This window comes from Passer montanus, unplaced genomic scaffold (assembly GCF_014805655.1).
Source record: "Passer montanus isolate IOZ18808 unplaced genomic scaffold, ASM1480565v1 scaffold18, whole genome shotgun sequence".
Lineage (NCBI taxonomy): Eukaryota > Metazoa > Chordata > Aves > Passeriformes > Passeridae > Passer > Passer montanus.
In genome coordinates, this window is record NW_024365381.1 from 10,588,391 (window position 1) to 10,604,934 (window position 16,544).

The 16,544-nt window shown below is 40.4% G+C and overlaps 1 protein-coding gene across 3 annotated transcripts in view; it reads left to right on the plus strand.

The window, feature by feature from the left end:
- TTBK2 (tau tubulin kinase 2) overlaps nucleotides 1-10,639 on the plus strand; it is an 81,755-nt gene extending 71,116 nt beyond the window's left edge. For all 3 annotated transcript variants that reach the window (XM_039705111.1, XM_039705110.1, XM_039705112.1), the window contains 2 exons: nucleotides 808-2,075; nucleotides 3,071-10,639. In XM_039705111.1, coding sequence (XP_039561045.1) covers nucleotides 808-2,075; nucleotides 3,071-3,539 — 1,737 coding nt within the window. In that variant the 3' untranslated portion in view covers nucleotides 3,540-10,639. The remainder of the gene's footprint in view (nucleotides 1-807; nucleotides 2,076-3,070) is intronic.
- The last annotated feature ends 5,905 nt before the right edge of the window (nucleotides 10,640-16,544 follow it).

The window sequence follows — 16,544 nt, forward strand, 5'->3', positions numbered from 1 at the left end:
GAGGAAGTGAGTTTATGCCCTTCAAGTAGGGAGAGATATGGATGCATGTTTCCCATTTCCTTGACATGCACTCTAAAAGTTAAGCTGTGTGCCAAAGACAGCACTCATCATAACCAACTGTTTTTCAAAGGGTATCTGACTTAATGGTATATACAAGTTTTAGGAATGCTTTATGTGTATCTATTGGAACAGACCTGTTAAGTGATTTAGATATGTAAGTATTTACTTTTTCAATGTCTCAGTCACCTTAGGTAAGGACATATCCTAACCAGATTACTTGGTTAAAATGGGGAATAAGCTTCAGTAGGAAAAGTAATAACTAATACTGGATACTCAGAGAAGTTATTTTTCCAGACAAAAATATATTAAGAGCATGGAATTTCTGAATCTAAATGTCACTGTGTTCTTTGTCTTCTGAATTTGTCTAAAAATATTGCTGTGTACTTGTTAAAAAATTTACATTTATATACAACTTATTCTAAGAGTATTCAAACTAAAGTAAAAAAAAAAAAATCTGCCCATGAGATTGGATCTCATTTCCAGGGCGTTACTTGCTAATTGCAACATTTTTCACTGACGTTGTGGTTTTTTTACCTGTATTTCTGTCTTGGGAGGATAGACTATTTTCTTTTTTTTCTGGTCATCTACATGTATGTTATGAAGGTAGGTATTATTTGAACATTGTGATTCATAGGAATCATTATACAATGTATTTTGAAGATGTGGAACCAAAGCTGCTATTTAAAGGATGTTACTTTCTATAACATTCCCAAGTTTCTCACCTTTTTCTTTAATTTTCCAATGCAGATAACAATACCCAGACCTTCAGTGGCATCCACACAGTCTGCTTCGGAGAGCTTTCACTATGGCCACCAGCTGGAGAGAAGAGAGCAGGATGGTCAGTCTGTGGAACACACTGTGGAGCTTTCCTCTCCAAAGGAAAGTTTGCCAGGTTTGGTTGGGACAGAAGATGCACTTCCAGCTAGTGCCAGCAAACCAGATTTGGTACTTAATATTAGCCAAGAGGTGCTTGACAGGGGAGGACTTGTCAAAGAATCTGACAGTGTCCTGGACTGTGACCAAAAGGACCTACCTGAACACAATGGGATACAGGAAGAGAAAGAGCTTGGAAATATTCCTGTGGAGGAGGCTGAGGAAGAAGGGCTCCCACTGGTTTCTGAGGAAGCCATTGAAATGCTAAGCAAAGAACAGAATTCTTCTTTGCCAGGAAACTCAAAATCTGCAGAGGAAGAACCTCTAACAAATACTGAAGCAGCTCAAGAATCCAAGTCAAGGCCTGTCTGTTTGGTGCCAAATCAAGATGAGGTTCTGAAGTCAATAGCACCTAAAACATCAGAATTGTCTCCCTCAAGACTTAATAACGCACATGTTACTAGACAGACAAGCAAAATAGCAGCCATTCAGGAAAATGGTTTTCATTCTGGTAAGGAGGAAGTCCATAGCCAAGACCTGAAATGCCACCAAGTGGCCCTTACTACTATTTTGCAGCAGGAGAATAAAAAAGAGAAAAATGCTCCCAGAAATGGAGAATTATTCCATTGCATTTCAGAAAATGATAATTCTTATCGATCTAAGAAGGACCCTGTTAAATCTTCTTTTGTATTCAGGCAGAGTCGAATCCCAGTTTTAGCACAAGAGATAGACTCCATGTCAGATTCCTCTTCTGTTTCCGCAAAGGAAAAGCTTCTTCTAAAAAAGGCCCATCAGACAGACTTGGTGAAATTACTTATGGAAAAGAGACAGCTCAAATCTTTCCTTGGTGACCTCTCAAGTGCCTCTGATAAGTCACTGGAGGAAAAAATGGCTGCTGCTCCAGTACCATTTTCTGAGGATGATGTCTTAGCTTCGTTTTCTAGATTGACACTGGACTCTCATTTCAGCAAGCAGAATGAAGATAGCTCTTTATCTCCAAGCAGCCCTCAGTCCAGAAAAAGCAAGATTCCAAGACCAGTGTCTTGGGCAACCACTGATCACGTCACCAGTTCAAGTTCAGCTCAGTTCTTTCCTCGGCCACCACCAGGAAAACCACCTACTAGACCTGGGGTAGAAGCTAGGTAATGCAGAGAAAACAGAAATAGATTTTCAGGTTGAAATAGATTTTCAGGAGCTAGACTGCAGTTACTGTGCAGGTTGTAATGCTGTATAAGTTCCATCCTCTAACTAATTAAAAAAAAAAAAGTTGGGCTTCAATTCTCTGAGAAACCTTGCATTGTTAGAGAGTGAATGAGGAGAAGCTGTTACACAAGAATAAGTCTGGTTCACTGTTAAAACTAATACATCAATAGGTGTGTATTCAATATTTTGAAACCTGACAATCTATAACTCAATCTTTACACATTTTGTTAAAGTGGGATCACTTTTCCAGAACTGCTGGTTATTTAAAAACCTATAGAAATTTTTAGGAGCTGTTATATTCAGCCCCCTTGAAAATTAATCTGTTCTTAATGTAGACATTGTAAATATTTGGAGACTGCAGCCATCACCATTGAGTCAATTAGCTATGCTCAGATCATGTCTACGTAAACCAACTAATTAAAGGAGGGCAGAGTGAATTTTAGATCATCTCCCATTTGCCACGTCTGTATGCAGACAGCCACAATCTAGTTTTGTCAGTGTCTACATTCCCAAGATAAGGATAATTTTGACACAGTAGTGCAAAATCCTTTGAAGGAAGTTGCAGCAGGCCTTGTGATCCCTTAAAATTGTGTGTGGAAGTACACTGATGGTGGGCAGGAAGGGATGTACCCCTCTGCAATGGCAATAAGCACTGCTCTTCAGTGCACTTCTTCCAACACCACCAGGAAATTCCCGTTATCCTGTAAACACTGAGGCTACTTGTGGAAGTGAGTTTATATAAATACTGTGTTGAGCTGAACAAGACAGAAGCCAAAACCTAGATCCAAACACCTCCACCTAATAGGAAAGTTGAGTTCCACATATCTGTTCAGCAATGCATATCAGTCCTTAGTTTCTAGTGATACAGAGTTTCTATTTGAATTTTAGTGAATAGGTGGAAAATAGAAATAATCTTTCTTCGTTTCTTCTTAAGGTTGCGCAGATACAGAGTCCTAGGCAGTAGCAGCTCGGACTCAGATCTTATCTCTCGTCTGGCTCAAATCCTGCAGAATGGATCTCAAAGACCAAGGAGTTCTACCCAGTGTAAGAGTCCAGGATCTCCTCATAGTCCAAAAACGCCACCCAAGAGCCCTGTCATCCCCCGCCGGAGTCCCAGTGCCTCCCCTAGGAGCTCCTCTTTACCCCGTACTGCCAGTTCTTCTCCATCCCGGGCTGGGAGATCCCATCATGATCAGAGGAGTTCATCCCCACATTTTGGGAGGAGTAAATCACCTCCTAGCCATTCAGGCTCTTCATCTTCTAGGAGGTCCTGCCAACAAGAGCACTGCTGCAACAAAACGAGCAAGAATGGTCTGAAAGGATCTGGCAGCTCTTTCCACCATTCCCCAAACACTAAGACTTCCACAGGAAAGAGCAAATCAACTACTAAGCTTAGCAGATAGGAACTGGGTCTTGACAGGTATAAAGTCTCCTCCTAAATCTGATGCATGTTGTGTCTGTGTACTGTGTATTTAAAAAATAATCAAAAAAAGTATATTAAAAAAAAAGGTGTTGAATCTGCACATTTTAAAGAAAGTAGCCATTGTAAACTATTCATGAGAAAGCATTCTGTGTAAATAAATGACCAGGCTTTGCCTTAGAGCAGGCAGCAAGCAGATCCACAAGATGGGAAGTAGAGGCCAGGGTAAGAATGGCTGGGTAGTCAAAGAGGTGCAATGTATTTAGAGTGAAAAAGTATCTTGAAGATGAGTGTTTTAAAATGGTATTAATCTTGATGTGTTTAGTTTCCCTAGTTAGAAGATTTGGCCTAATTATTTTAGGCTTTGCATACTCAAGGAGTATGTAAGAAAGCCTGAAACAGTTTTTCCCAAAATGATGTCCCTACTTGGGCGATAAGTACTCCTCAAGCATTTCTTTGCAGTTTTAAAAAAGCACACACTTTAGATGATATTTCTGCCTTATAAATTTCTTCCATTTTGAGCTGCACTCACCTCTGAGTCACTGAGTGCTTATTTTCTCCCCTATCATGGCACAGATTTCTTACCTAAATATCATGTACCTTACCCCTTCTTGACACTGATGAAATTTAAAATAATAATATTTGACAAGAAGTTTTTGTACCAATATTATTTAGAAATTTGCTTAGCAAGAAGAATTCAAGAAGTCGATTCTCAGTTCTATGTCATACAGTTTTCTGGGAGTCATAGTGGGGTTCTTCAAACCACATTTGGTAGGATTTGGAAAAGCATTCCCTCCTAGGAAATAAGAGAAAGGAGTAGATGTATGCCCTTCACTGGATCTTGCAGATTTACAGTAAAATGCAATATGAGTTAAAAAATAAGAACCTTTCTTTACCCCCTTAATTCAACTGAAAGAACCCCTTTGTTATTGCTGACTTTTGTTTTTCCATTAGTTATGGATCACTTACAATGCAGATATGATTACCAATCAAGTTTTGGATTTTTGGTCATTTGTTTTCTAAAATTATAAAAGATGAAACAGAGATGAGGAAATTGTCTACTTCATGAACTTGATAGGTTAGGGCTGACTGTAATATACTTAACACCCTTACAAAATCTGGGTAAGAAGATGAATCATCAAAGAAAAATATATGGAAAGAAATTTGAGATATTTTTATATTTGATTCTTATAATTCAGTTTCCCAAATGTGTTTTTTTATATCCAGGCTTTGTTGACTCTCAGTAAAGTCCATGGTGTTTAATTTTTCCAACTTTATTAGGTAGTTACTTAGTAACGTCTTGTGCTCTGCAGGAACCCTGTAGGGAATGAAAGGTTCAGCGCCTTTTGCTGTATTCAGAAAAGCATAGTGGGTCAGAATAGGGATAGACAAGAAGACAAGCCTGAGAAAGATTCAGCCAGCTCTCCTCCCTGATGATTCTTGTTGTGGGGACTCTGGATGCATAGGAGACCTGTCAATTACTGATCTGCTTGCTGTAGTCATATGCCTCTCCAGCCAGCATCTGTGTTTTTTTATTTAACCTCTGCCAAATGAATACCTTTGAATTTAAAAGGGAATATTTTGTCTCTGAGCTAACACATTCTAATGCTGCATTAAAGCTGCCCTAGAGCTGCACTGAATTTCACTTGCTTTGTCAGACTATGTTGATTTTTTTCTTTTCTTACTATGTATATTGTTTCCCATATGTAATGTAGCACAGTGTGGAACCTTAATTTCATTCAGGTTTCAAGCACTACAGATGAATGCAATAGGTAGGGTATACCTGCTTTTTTCTGAAGAAACTGTACCATTGCAAATTCCCATTCCTTTGTATTATATTGTATAATAGGTGCTATACCAATAATTGCATGTCCTCATGGTAAATTATATAATATAAATATTTATATATACATATATGTACATGCTTATATAAACTCATTCTTTCTCATTTTTCACTTGTAATTTATGGACCACAAATAATACAGTTCCCTTTCTGTTAGTTCCTGTATACTTACCTCTTCTATTCTCCCCTGCACCCCTGCCAAGAAAATCCGGAATGCACAAATTCTAATAGCCTTTATACCTTGGTATAAAATTGAAGGACTGCTGATTTCTCAACCAGCCAGTGTTTTGTGTTGCAGCTTGTTGTTTTTTTTTTTTTTAATTTCTAATTCCATGTGCATATTTGCATATGGAACAAGAACAAAGACTCAAAAGGTATTTTTATTTTTTATTACAAATAGGTTTTATTCATTTTTATTTCATGATGTGAGTTCTTAATTGTGAATACTTGTCATATAGGAACAGTGACAGTCTATGAACACCTAATGGATGAATGTGACAACAACAAATTCCATCTTTTCCTTCCTGTTTTCTACATGTTTCCTTATGGTAAAAAAGAATTTGGTCACATTGTGATGTTTTTGTCCTGGGCACTTGCTGGAATTATTTGTTAAGGTGGTTTGGCAGCCCATAATTATTTTTCCTTATTTCTGAAAAGCATTTATTATCATCATGTAAGTTTATTCCTATGTTATACTGTCAGTTTTCATAAGTACTAACTTTATGCATCGTTGCCTGAAAATGCTGAAGTTGAGGTGTTTGTATTTTCTCTCTAGTGTAACAGGATCCAGAAACGGTAACTGCTTCACAGGTGAGAAAGCATATTACACCTCTTTTATGTTGTCTTCAAAGTACAGCCTTGTCCATTGTTAGACATTACTATGTAAAATAAACCAATGCTGTAGAAACTCACTTGTACTTGAACTACTTGCCAATGTAAAAATAGTAAACTATGCCAAAAAAAAAAGAGAAATCAGTCATCATTGGTGACACAGGCTTCTTTTGGTGACGAAAAAGGTAGAAGGACTGCATACCCCCAGTTGCTTTTTTGCTGTAGATTTAACAGGATCTAAGGAGAAAATCATGAAGATATGAATGGAGGAGCAATTGTGAATAACTTAGCTTGAACTACCTGCTGTTCTTGAGTTTTTTGTTGCTTGATACCTTTCTCCCAAAAGTTTACAGAAATGCTTACTGTAGTCTAACATAGCAATCAGTTAATGTTAAGTAATGGTCAGCTGATCAACTCATACATAAATATTAGCTTAATATTTCTAGAGGGCCTATATAATCATTAAGGACGCTGTAAGCCTCAATATTTGAATGTGGAAATGGCTCTGCAGAAAACCACCAATGTACATGTGTGTGACCCTTGTGCAGAGTATGTGTGAATAGTTTATGGCAGATTAACTGCAACACATTTTCAGGGACGGGGAAGATTTTTCTCCACTGTACAAAATGGCTGCTGTTACTCTACATAGCACACAGCAGTTTATATAGGAATATTAGCTGGGAAATTATAAAATTCAAGGAGCTGTTGCTTTGTCTTCTTCAAGCCGCCATTTCTTTGGAGGGCAGTGCAATGGAGCCATGACATGTAGCAGGTGCAGATGCTGCACACTTATTTCCTCTTTATGGTGTATTCTGTGTTGTGGCCAGCACTTTGGAGCATTTTTTAGAGAAACTGAGGCATGAAGCCTTTAAACTGAAATAGAACTTGAAATCACCAAACATTTCACACAGACTTTTGTGCTACAATATTGCATGGTAAAATCAATCTAAGTTACAATCTCAAAAATCAATATTAATTAACCTCTTTATTAATTACAAATGCCAATTACTACTTAGGTAAAACCCTGCTAGAATAATAGAAAGGTAGAGCAATGTTGGCAAGTTGTATGATGCTAAGCACCTATCTACTGCCTGAGCAGGATCATTAAGTGTAGAAAATTTCACTGCTCAAAGGCAGAAGCAAAATGAGGTCTTAACTGCTAGTTATATATAATTATACAGGAGGCAAAGCCCTGCAGAGTGACACAAGGCATTCATTACAGCCACCAGCCACATCCTGTCTTCGGAAATCTGGACATGTTCTTACCTTGAAGTCTGCATGTTTGAGATCAAGCTTTCTTGCATACCTCACTAAACAGTCTTGATGTATAAGAAAGGATTTGGTCCTATATATTTAAAAATAGCTTGAAACATTTTTCATCTGAAAAAGACTTGCTGGAGCTCTATCATCTACGATTTGTAGTATTATGGTATTAACTATTGCTGGGAAAACACACAATTTTGATTTTATATATATATATATATGAATACACATTTGTACCTAAGTGTATCTACATATACACTTATATAGATACAGTATATTATATAGAAATATATATATATACACACGTACATACATATGTGTGTATATACATATAGATAGGAAGAGTCTCAGCTATTTCATCCTGTTCACTGGAATTAATTTACCAGAGTGAGCCAAGGCCTGTTTTGCTTTGATTTATTCTGGTCTCCTTTTCATCTACTGCAATGTCCCTATGCCCTAATTCTAATTCTGTGTCTTTTTCATATTACAAGGCCTCATTCTATAGTCCTACTTGGGCAAAACTCCCATAGTCCTTCTTATTGCAGTAATATTTATGCAATGGTTGTCTGTAATGCTTCTAATTTTTCTTTTCTTCTTCTCTTTGATGAGAATGTAGATAAAGCCAGATTTACAGTACAGTCTTTTTCCTGTAAACAGAATTTTTCTGTAATGAATTGAACATTTTTATGGAACACTTAGAGGCATAAATTCTGGCAAGAAGAATGTAATTATTCCAATTTCTTAAAAGGATCTAATGGAAAATGAATGATATGTGCCTCCAATTTTTATATATATCTTAAATGAGAGAGCAGTCTTCTGAAAAGGAATAGGAGAATAAAAGAGAGCTCAAAGTCAAACTTTCTCATGACAGGCCTATAATACATGGATTTTCATGCAGGACTGATGCTGTGAGGTGACAAGAGCCGTCTGTCTTGTCATTATCAGTGAGTCAGGGTCTGCTTAGGTTAACACCAAGGTATCTGTGGTGCATTCTCTGTATGCTTTTCCACTTTTAGGAATGGTCAGAGAACTGTTGGCTGGATAAAGCCTTGATTTTTATCCATGATTCCTCTCTTCAGCTGGTGAAAGCTTTGGGTGCTCGTTGGATGGTGATCATGGCAGTGCTAGGTTGGCCGTTGAACTGGGATCTTGGGGGTGTTTTCCAACCTTGATGATTCTATGATTCCTCTTTCTGGAATTTATAGAACAGGCACAATATTTTTATTCAACTTCTTTTAGCTAAGCAAGTAGGCAGTGAGCTGATTTGGTTTGTTTGCTGTTTTGCTATTGGCTCAAATGTCTTTGGTTGTAATTAGTACCATTTTTGGTTCCCAGGAATGCTGGTAAAAGGAAGTGAGGTTCAATGTTTTGACTACATGCAATTCACAAGCATAGGTCATACATTTCTTAGCTAATCAAATTGCATAAACATGCACATTGCATAAGAATACCTCACCTGTCTGCTTGAAGCCAGTTTTCCTTTTCCCTACACATATTTGTGAAAGAAATTATATAAAATCAGCTTGGATTATATAATAATTGTCAGGAATTATCTTATGATATTGTCAAATGCCAAAATATTTTTAACACTAATTTTCATATGGTTTAAATAATCAGACTTTTAAATATATATCTTTAAGGAGGGGTTTTTGTTTGGCTGGGTTTTTTTAAGGAAAAATGTACAGGAGTCAATTGTTTCCAAAACTGATGTATTAACTTTACAATGACTCTTGCCATCCAGGTGTGAACAGGTAGGCTGATTTTACTCTCCACTGATGATAACACATTCTCTCTCAACAATAATAAAGACAAACTCAAATGCTATGCTCCTGTTTCTCCTCTACATGAAGAGCTTGGACCCATGGGAGTTCTTGCTGTTCTTGTGCAGGTGCAACTTCATTAAAATCAGTATAGAGTCCTGTTTTGTTAAAGGCTCTTTCCCCTGATTAGGGACTGAAAAGATAAACTCACTATAAATATCACATTTGCCGTTGCTGTATTTTAAATTGGAAAATGCTAATTTTTTTATTGTTGTTATTATTATTACATGAAATGACGTGCCTCTGGATCTCTCCTTTTCTGTCAGAATCACTGTTGAGGTCCAGCTTTGGCCAAGAGTACAATGTGGTTTCTTTTAAAAGAGTACCACAAGTGGGCTACTCATGTGAGACTCCCATCATCTACAAGTGTCTGTGGGAATTCAGCTGGAATTAATTTGATGTTTGTTTTGAGATCACTTGATCTTTGACCTTTTATGTAAAGGGTCTATGGTAACAGCAGAACAGCTTGCTCCAAAAGATGCAATGTAATTAATTTGGTCTGCCTGGCATCAAATGCTTTTAAACCTCTATCTGCTGCATGGCAGGCATGGTCATAAAGGTCTGATGGAAAATCAAGTAGGATTTTTTTGACAATTTCACATCTCTTTCTGCTGACTGGAGATCTGGATTTGTTGCCAAGCAGCCTTCTCTGCCTCATCTTTGCTTTCATTGGCTAGAAAGCAAGATTGGAAATTCTTCCCCAGCTTTTAACTTTCCTTTCTATAGAGTCAGTCCAGACTCAAGTTGCAGTGCTTGTGTTAACAGATGCCAATTTTCAAATGCTTTCCTATGAACATCCAAACTAGTAAATTAAGGAAATCACCAGCAATGCCTTCAGACAAGTACTGACTTTTTGAAGTGGCCAACCAATGGCTGCTAATCTAAAATCTCTGGGCAATACCACAAAGAATTAAATCTGTGCATTAATTAAAAAGACAATGTTGTAAACCCCAAAAGAAATCAAGTACTCGATAGTAAAGTCTGCAGTGTGATTAAATTAAGTGGAAAGTAGTTCCGATATTGTTTTTTACCATTGAGGAAGACAAATGTTGAGTCCTTCAAATTCTCTTACTCAGTAATTGCAATTCTCTTCCCCTCCTTGGAAATCGTTTAAGCCATTCTTTTCATTTAAGTTTGCTCAGGCACCCAAGAGCATAAAGAGTTAATGCCCTTGTAATGGTCATTTGTACATAAAGTTGTAATTATTTATTTTCTCATTTGTACCATATCAAGGCTTTGTACAATGTTTAAGTTTTGTTTTCAAATTATTTTGTATTTTATTTTTATAAACTGGTTCTAAATAAAATATTCATTCAGCATGCAAAACTTCAATTCTTGATTGTGTTTTTATAATGATTAATTAACTTATAAAGCTTTAGCTGAACAGTTTTTCAGTGCTTTTACTACTGTAACCCTGTAATTTAAACGGATGAAGTGCTTCAGCGGTGATTTTTTTTTTCTCAGTTTCAAGAAAGTAAAAAGCAAGTGTGTGTTGGTGCTACTGCAACGTGAATAGATGTTCATATTGCAAATTGAAATTATTGGATCAATGGAAGTTTAACTGATTTAGTAGGTTCATGTGTTGTATATTAGTAACTACAGAAAGATCCAAATGGGCCTCCTCAGAAGCCTTTCTATTTGTTCTTATCCCTTCTGTGTTCATCTAAACAATAAAGGATTGGCACAGCCAGATTAGGTCAATTTAAGTAACAATATGGTGATACTGAAAAGCCAGCTGCTGATGGCATTTTCCCCTTCAAAATTGTATTTTTTTATTTAGTCAGAGGTCACTCTAATTGACCACTTTTGGGGATAATCAGCTGTCTGGATGTAGTCACTAAGCTTTTACAGTCTCTTGAGGAGACTTGTCTCCCTCTGTACAATAAACATAAGCAGCAGATAGCAGAGAAATGAATGAATGGAAGTTATCACTGCATCTGAGTGCTATGGGGAAAATGCTGTTAAGCTACCAGTTGCTCTAGTTTCCTCCGAGACCCTTTTATTTCTCTTTCTAGTAATGCTAAGCATGAGTATAAAAGTAGAGTGTAAAATCATTGCAAATATTTGTGGTTTGTGTGCCTGAATGTCTTAGTCCTATGCTGCCAGAAAACAGTCTGCACTTTGCACAGCAGGACAAGCTTTTTAGGGAAGTCCAGAAGAATTGGAGAAAATTCCCTGGATCTCTTTCTCAGTATTACCACTGTTGTGCCATGCATTCAGGCAAATTTAAAGCCAGCTCTGCCTTTGTTCAAATAATTGGCAGTATTTTCATTAAGCTTCATGATCAGGTCATTAGCTCTTGTCATTTATACAAATAGTCTGGATAGCTTCACAGGAAACAAATTGGGAATTCATTTACTCAGTAACAGTCCAAGAAAATTATGTTTCAGCCAGAAACTTAATGGCATGGCTTCTGGATGGTGCATGTGATCACAGAAAGGGTGTGTAAAGAAATAGCAATCAACTGTATTAATTTGAAAATGAAAGTAACAATTTTGCCCACTCTGTGGTGATGAGAGGTAGCTGAGTCTCTTGTATTTAAAAAACGTAAATCTAGAACATGTCAGAAGTGGAAGAGTGATTTTGATCTGGCTCCAGTATGTTTTAGCTGTACAACTGAAACACAGGGAGAAAAGCAAGATCAGAACAACAGTGCTGTGGTACATTGGTGTTGAGGTCTGGTTGTTGTCTGACCACCACAGTGTCTTTTAGCATTGCCTGGCTTGTCTTCGTTCATACAGGAGATCCAATCTGCCCCTTCTGCTCGCAGGATCTTACTGCACTTCTCTACTCGAACTGTAGCTGCCTCTCATGTAAATCAGTACTGGAACATGAGACAGCAGACACAAGTCACCTCTCCCAAGAAATGCTGTAGTACGTGACATTCAAGAATTAACAGCTGCAAAAAGATTTGAAACATCAAGAGAAAGACAGGTAAGAACTGCCAGGTGCAACCTGGACAAGCTCAAACTGCGGCCCAGAAGGACCAGGTAAATCGCATTTGCTAATCTACCTGGAATGTCATGGTAGCATGAATTAGCTTCTGTGTCCATGAGAACAAAATACAGAAAACCCTGCTCAAAGCCCATCTGTACTGATGGGGGAGAAATAATGCTTCCAACAAGTTAATTTGGAAAACTTTTAACAACATAGACACAAAAATCTGATTTAGAAGGATTATTTGCCATTCTTAAACTCAGCAATTTCATAATACCTGTCACCCATAACATCATCTTTTGTTAAGGTAAACCTGGAAAAAAAACCTTTCTCTTCTTCAAGGCATTAATCCCAATTAACATTGTGCTGTACGTGTATACATTTTATTTTTGTGAGATATTTTACTCCATCTGAGATTCTGAAGGGAAACACTTGCTAACTGATGACCCTGTTTTCACATTTTAGTAGGCAGCAGTGGATGTTTTTTGAAGTGCAGATGAGTTAATTCAGTACACCAAAATGGTGTAACAGCAGAAGTGAAGTACATTTTCATACAGAGGTGTTCAGTCAAAGCTGACTGTAAAAGTGGCATACCTTATGCTATGATTACATAGTCTTATGCCTCTAGGAGAGGGGCAGTTCAATTGTGATTCTCTATGTTATTTGTATTTGCTAAATTCCTGCAGCAGGAATGCTTGTGCAAACTGACTGTAACACTAGAAGCAGCTAGTCATTGCTATAGGCCAAATTTATCTGCAGAACCTTTTTAAATGTTGGTGATAAATGCTTAAGAAGAGCAGCTGTACGATTTTTCAAGTCATTGGACAAAATTTCAGGTGAGAGTGTTTTTGTTTGACCTCCAGTACGGACACCAGATATAAGAACATTGCACCCCTGCTACTTCTGAATTGTGCAAAGTAGAGTGGCTCAAATATGTAAGCCTGAAAGACAACTTAAAATAGTGCCAGTGACAACAGTTTTCCCTATCTAAATGTGAAATGGCAATTTTTCTTTTTGGCATGAAGATAAAATGATTTTTGCTTGGTTCAGAGTTGACACCAGACTACATTTTGCTCCAGCTCTTCCTCCTCTTTCTTCTTCCTTGGCTATATAATTACGAGAAATGAAATTATAATGAAAGCTTTCTAAACTATGCAGGAGCATTTGTCTGGAATGAAGTGAGCCTCTGCCTCCTGAAATTTAACAGCAAATCTGACTTCCATTTCATGTAAAACAATACAAAGCTTTTTGTTCTCTGTATTTCAAATACTGTGGTATTGATTCCATAAGGCTAACAAAATCAGATGAAGATGCAGCCTACATATAACCTGTCAGAAATTATATGCCTACATATAATATGTCAGAAGCAAGCATCACTCATCCATTCCTCATTTTTCTGTATTTCTCTATTTTAACCATGTGACTGGTTAAAAAAAGAGACTATCCTGCTAGTGCAGTAAAGCACAATGTCTCTGAAGAGAAAGTGCATTTGACAAGCTGGGAATGAAAACAGCCAAGTGGAACACTGCTGTATGACTTCTGAGGAGGGCACTCATGAATGCTAGTGAATGCTCAGTGATAAACCATTCCTACAATAAGCAAGTGTCTCAAATTCCTCCAGACTTATAAAATCTCAACAACAACTACCAAGCAAACATCCCAAACATAACTATTAGAGAAGGCAAGTACTTAAAAAGTCAGCTACTTCTGAGGCTTGTAACCAAGAACCAAGTAGCTTCTGTGAGATAGCTCCTGGTGGTAGTAACCATAATGTTACTTTTTTACCCCACTCTCATGCCTTTTATTTTTCACAAGGTGACATTAAACAAAGGATGATACAGACAAAAGTCTTACTCAAAATAAATGTTTGGTTTTTTTAAGAGAATAAGAGGATAAAGAAAAGAGAAGAACTTTATTAGCCAACTGCAACAGAGTTAACTGGAGACTGGTAATTAGTGTTTAACGCCACCTACAGCAAAATGTTTCCCACTGGGAAAAACATGGGAGGCAAGTCCATTTCGCTCCTTCAAAGTCACAGGCCGGAGCAGAACATACATTAGCACCCAACAACACAGTCATTTTACAACTATTCAAGTTTTTACACATCTGCAAAGCAGAAGTAGTAGCAGCCATTTGGATGTTCTTTCTTAATGGTTCTCAGGGGGGGCCTAGGAAACTCGGAAGGACCTGGTTCTTGTGACATGGAGCTGGAGCTGCAGCTGCTGCTTCTGCTGCTGCTTCCAGCTACCTGTGCTCTAGCTCTGTCCTTAGCAGGGGAGAGCTGGGGGGATCCTGGGCTCAGGTACCCAGCTGTGGTCTGAGTAGATGCAGTGGCATGTGTGGTTGGGCCAGTGTTGTTTTTCACATAGACGTTCTTGATAGCAACAAGCGTATGTGCCATGATGCTGATGCTGTTATTCAGATCTTGCATGCCCTGCTGCAGCAGCCGAAGATTGTGGTTGACACTGTCAAAGCCAGACTGGATCACCTGTATTTGGGTCTGCTGAATCTGCAGTAGGTCCTCTTCAGTCATTTCATTCTGGTCTGCCTGGCACCTGCCTTTTGTTTTGGCTTTGACTTTCCCAGAGGAACCACCGCCCGATGTTCCCAGGAAAGGCAGTTGTTCTTGACTAGGTGGAACCACTACCATGTCCTCAGAGTTTTCTTCTGGCTCTACCACCTTCACTACTATTTCTTCTTTGAGGTTCATCTGCTCAAGACTGGATTGATGAGATGGGCCAGGACTGCCATTAAACCCTAGAAGAGGTGGGGGGAGGGAAGAAAAGCAAAGTAAAGCTCATGAGAAACTTCATAACCTCACTGGTGACACATTTTCTCATCCACTAAGCACTTACATCAGTCTTTGAAACAAGACTCTCAAGCTCACACTATGTTATCTTTGATGGTTTTAGAATACAAATTACCTCAACAGGTGGTAAGAAAACCATAAATACGCATTCACCAGTTAACCATGTATCTGCATACTACAGCTCCCTTACCACCACAGAAGCCAAGCTTTAAGATGCCAGAGACAAAGTTCACTGCAAGCTCATTTCATGCTCTATGGTGCATGCAGTAAACAGTAAGAGCATTGCTGAAACACTGGATTGCAAGAATCGCTTGGTATTCCAGCATGCTAGGACAATATTGCTGGCATGTATGAAGTTATGTGCTCACAGCACTATGTACTGGCTGGACCCGCGTGCTACCATGGCTTTTTGCATTTGCAGGAATAACTACGGCAACAGTGAAGATCGGTGGCCGGATCTAACGTCTCGTGGATGGACAGCATCTGCTACGAGACGCTCTTTTTACTCTTGGTGCTGTTCTTAGGCATTTCTATGATCTAGAGCACGGAGCCTCACACTTCTTGTGCCTTCTGCCTTTCCACGGATCCGAACCAGCGCTTTCCTGCGGGCCGGTCCCCGCGCTCCCGCACACCGGGGCTCCCGCGGCTGCGGCGGGGGACGCCGGGCGGAGGCTCCGTGGCGGCGCCGCGGGGGTCGCTCCCGCACTCACCCATGTCCCCCACGACGGCGCCGGGCAGCTCCAGCGTGTCGATGCCGCCCACGATGGGCACGGCCTCGGCGGGCAGCAGGGAGCCGTAGGCGCGGCGCGGGCGGCGGGCGGGCGGCGCGGCGGCGGGCGGCAGCTCCTCGGGGGCCAGGAGGAGGCCGAGGGCGGGGGGCGCGGGCGGCCCGCAGCCCTGCGAGAGGCGGCACAGCTTGCTGCGGTCGCGGCGCTTCAGGTCCCGCCAGCGCTTCTTCAGGTCCTCCACGTCGCGGGGGCAGGCGGCCACCGGGTTCACCTTGTGCCGGATCAGCTCCCACACCTTCCGCTTCTGGCCCGCGGAGGCGCGGCCGGGTCCCGCCGCGAACAGCAGCTGCTCGTGCTTCAGCACCTGCTCGATCAGCACCTCCGTCTCCGCCTCGTTGAAGTTCGCCTTGCGCCGTTTGGGCGAGTCCTCGGCCATCCTCCGCCGCGGGTGTCGGCGGGCGGGCGGGCGAGGAGCCGCGGGGAGGGCGGGACGCCGCTGCCCTTCCGTGCGCCCCGGCCCGCGGGTGCCGCCGCCGCTAGGCCGGGCCCCGAGCCCTGCTGGGGAAGGAAATACCGCGCATGAGAGGAAAAGACGCGCACGGACCGGCGCAGGCGCCCCGTGCCCCGCGTGTTGACATGGGGAGGGGGCGCGGCCCCCGCCCGCCTCCCCGGCGGGAATCCCCGCTCGGCGCCGCCCCCGCGGCAAGGGGGGACACGCCGGGCCCGCCCCCGGCGCGGGTTGTGCGCGTGCTCGGCG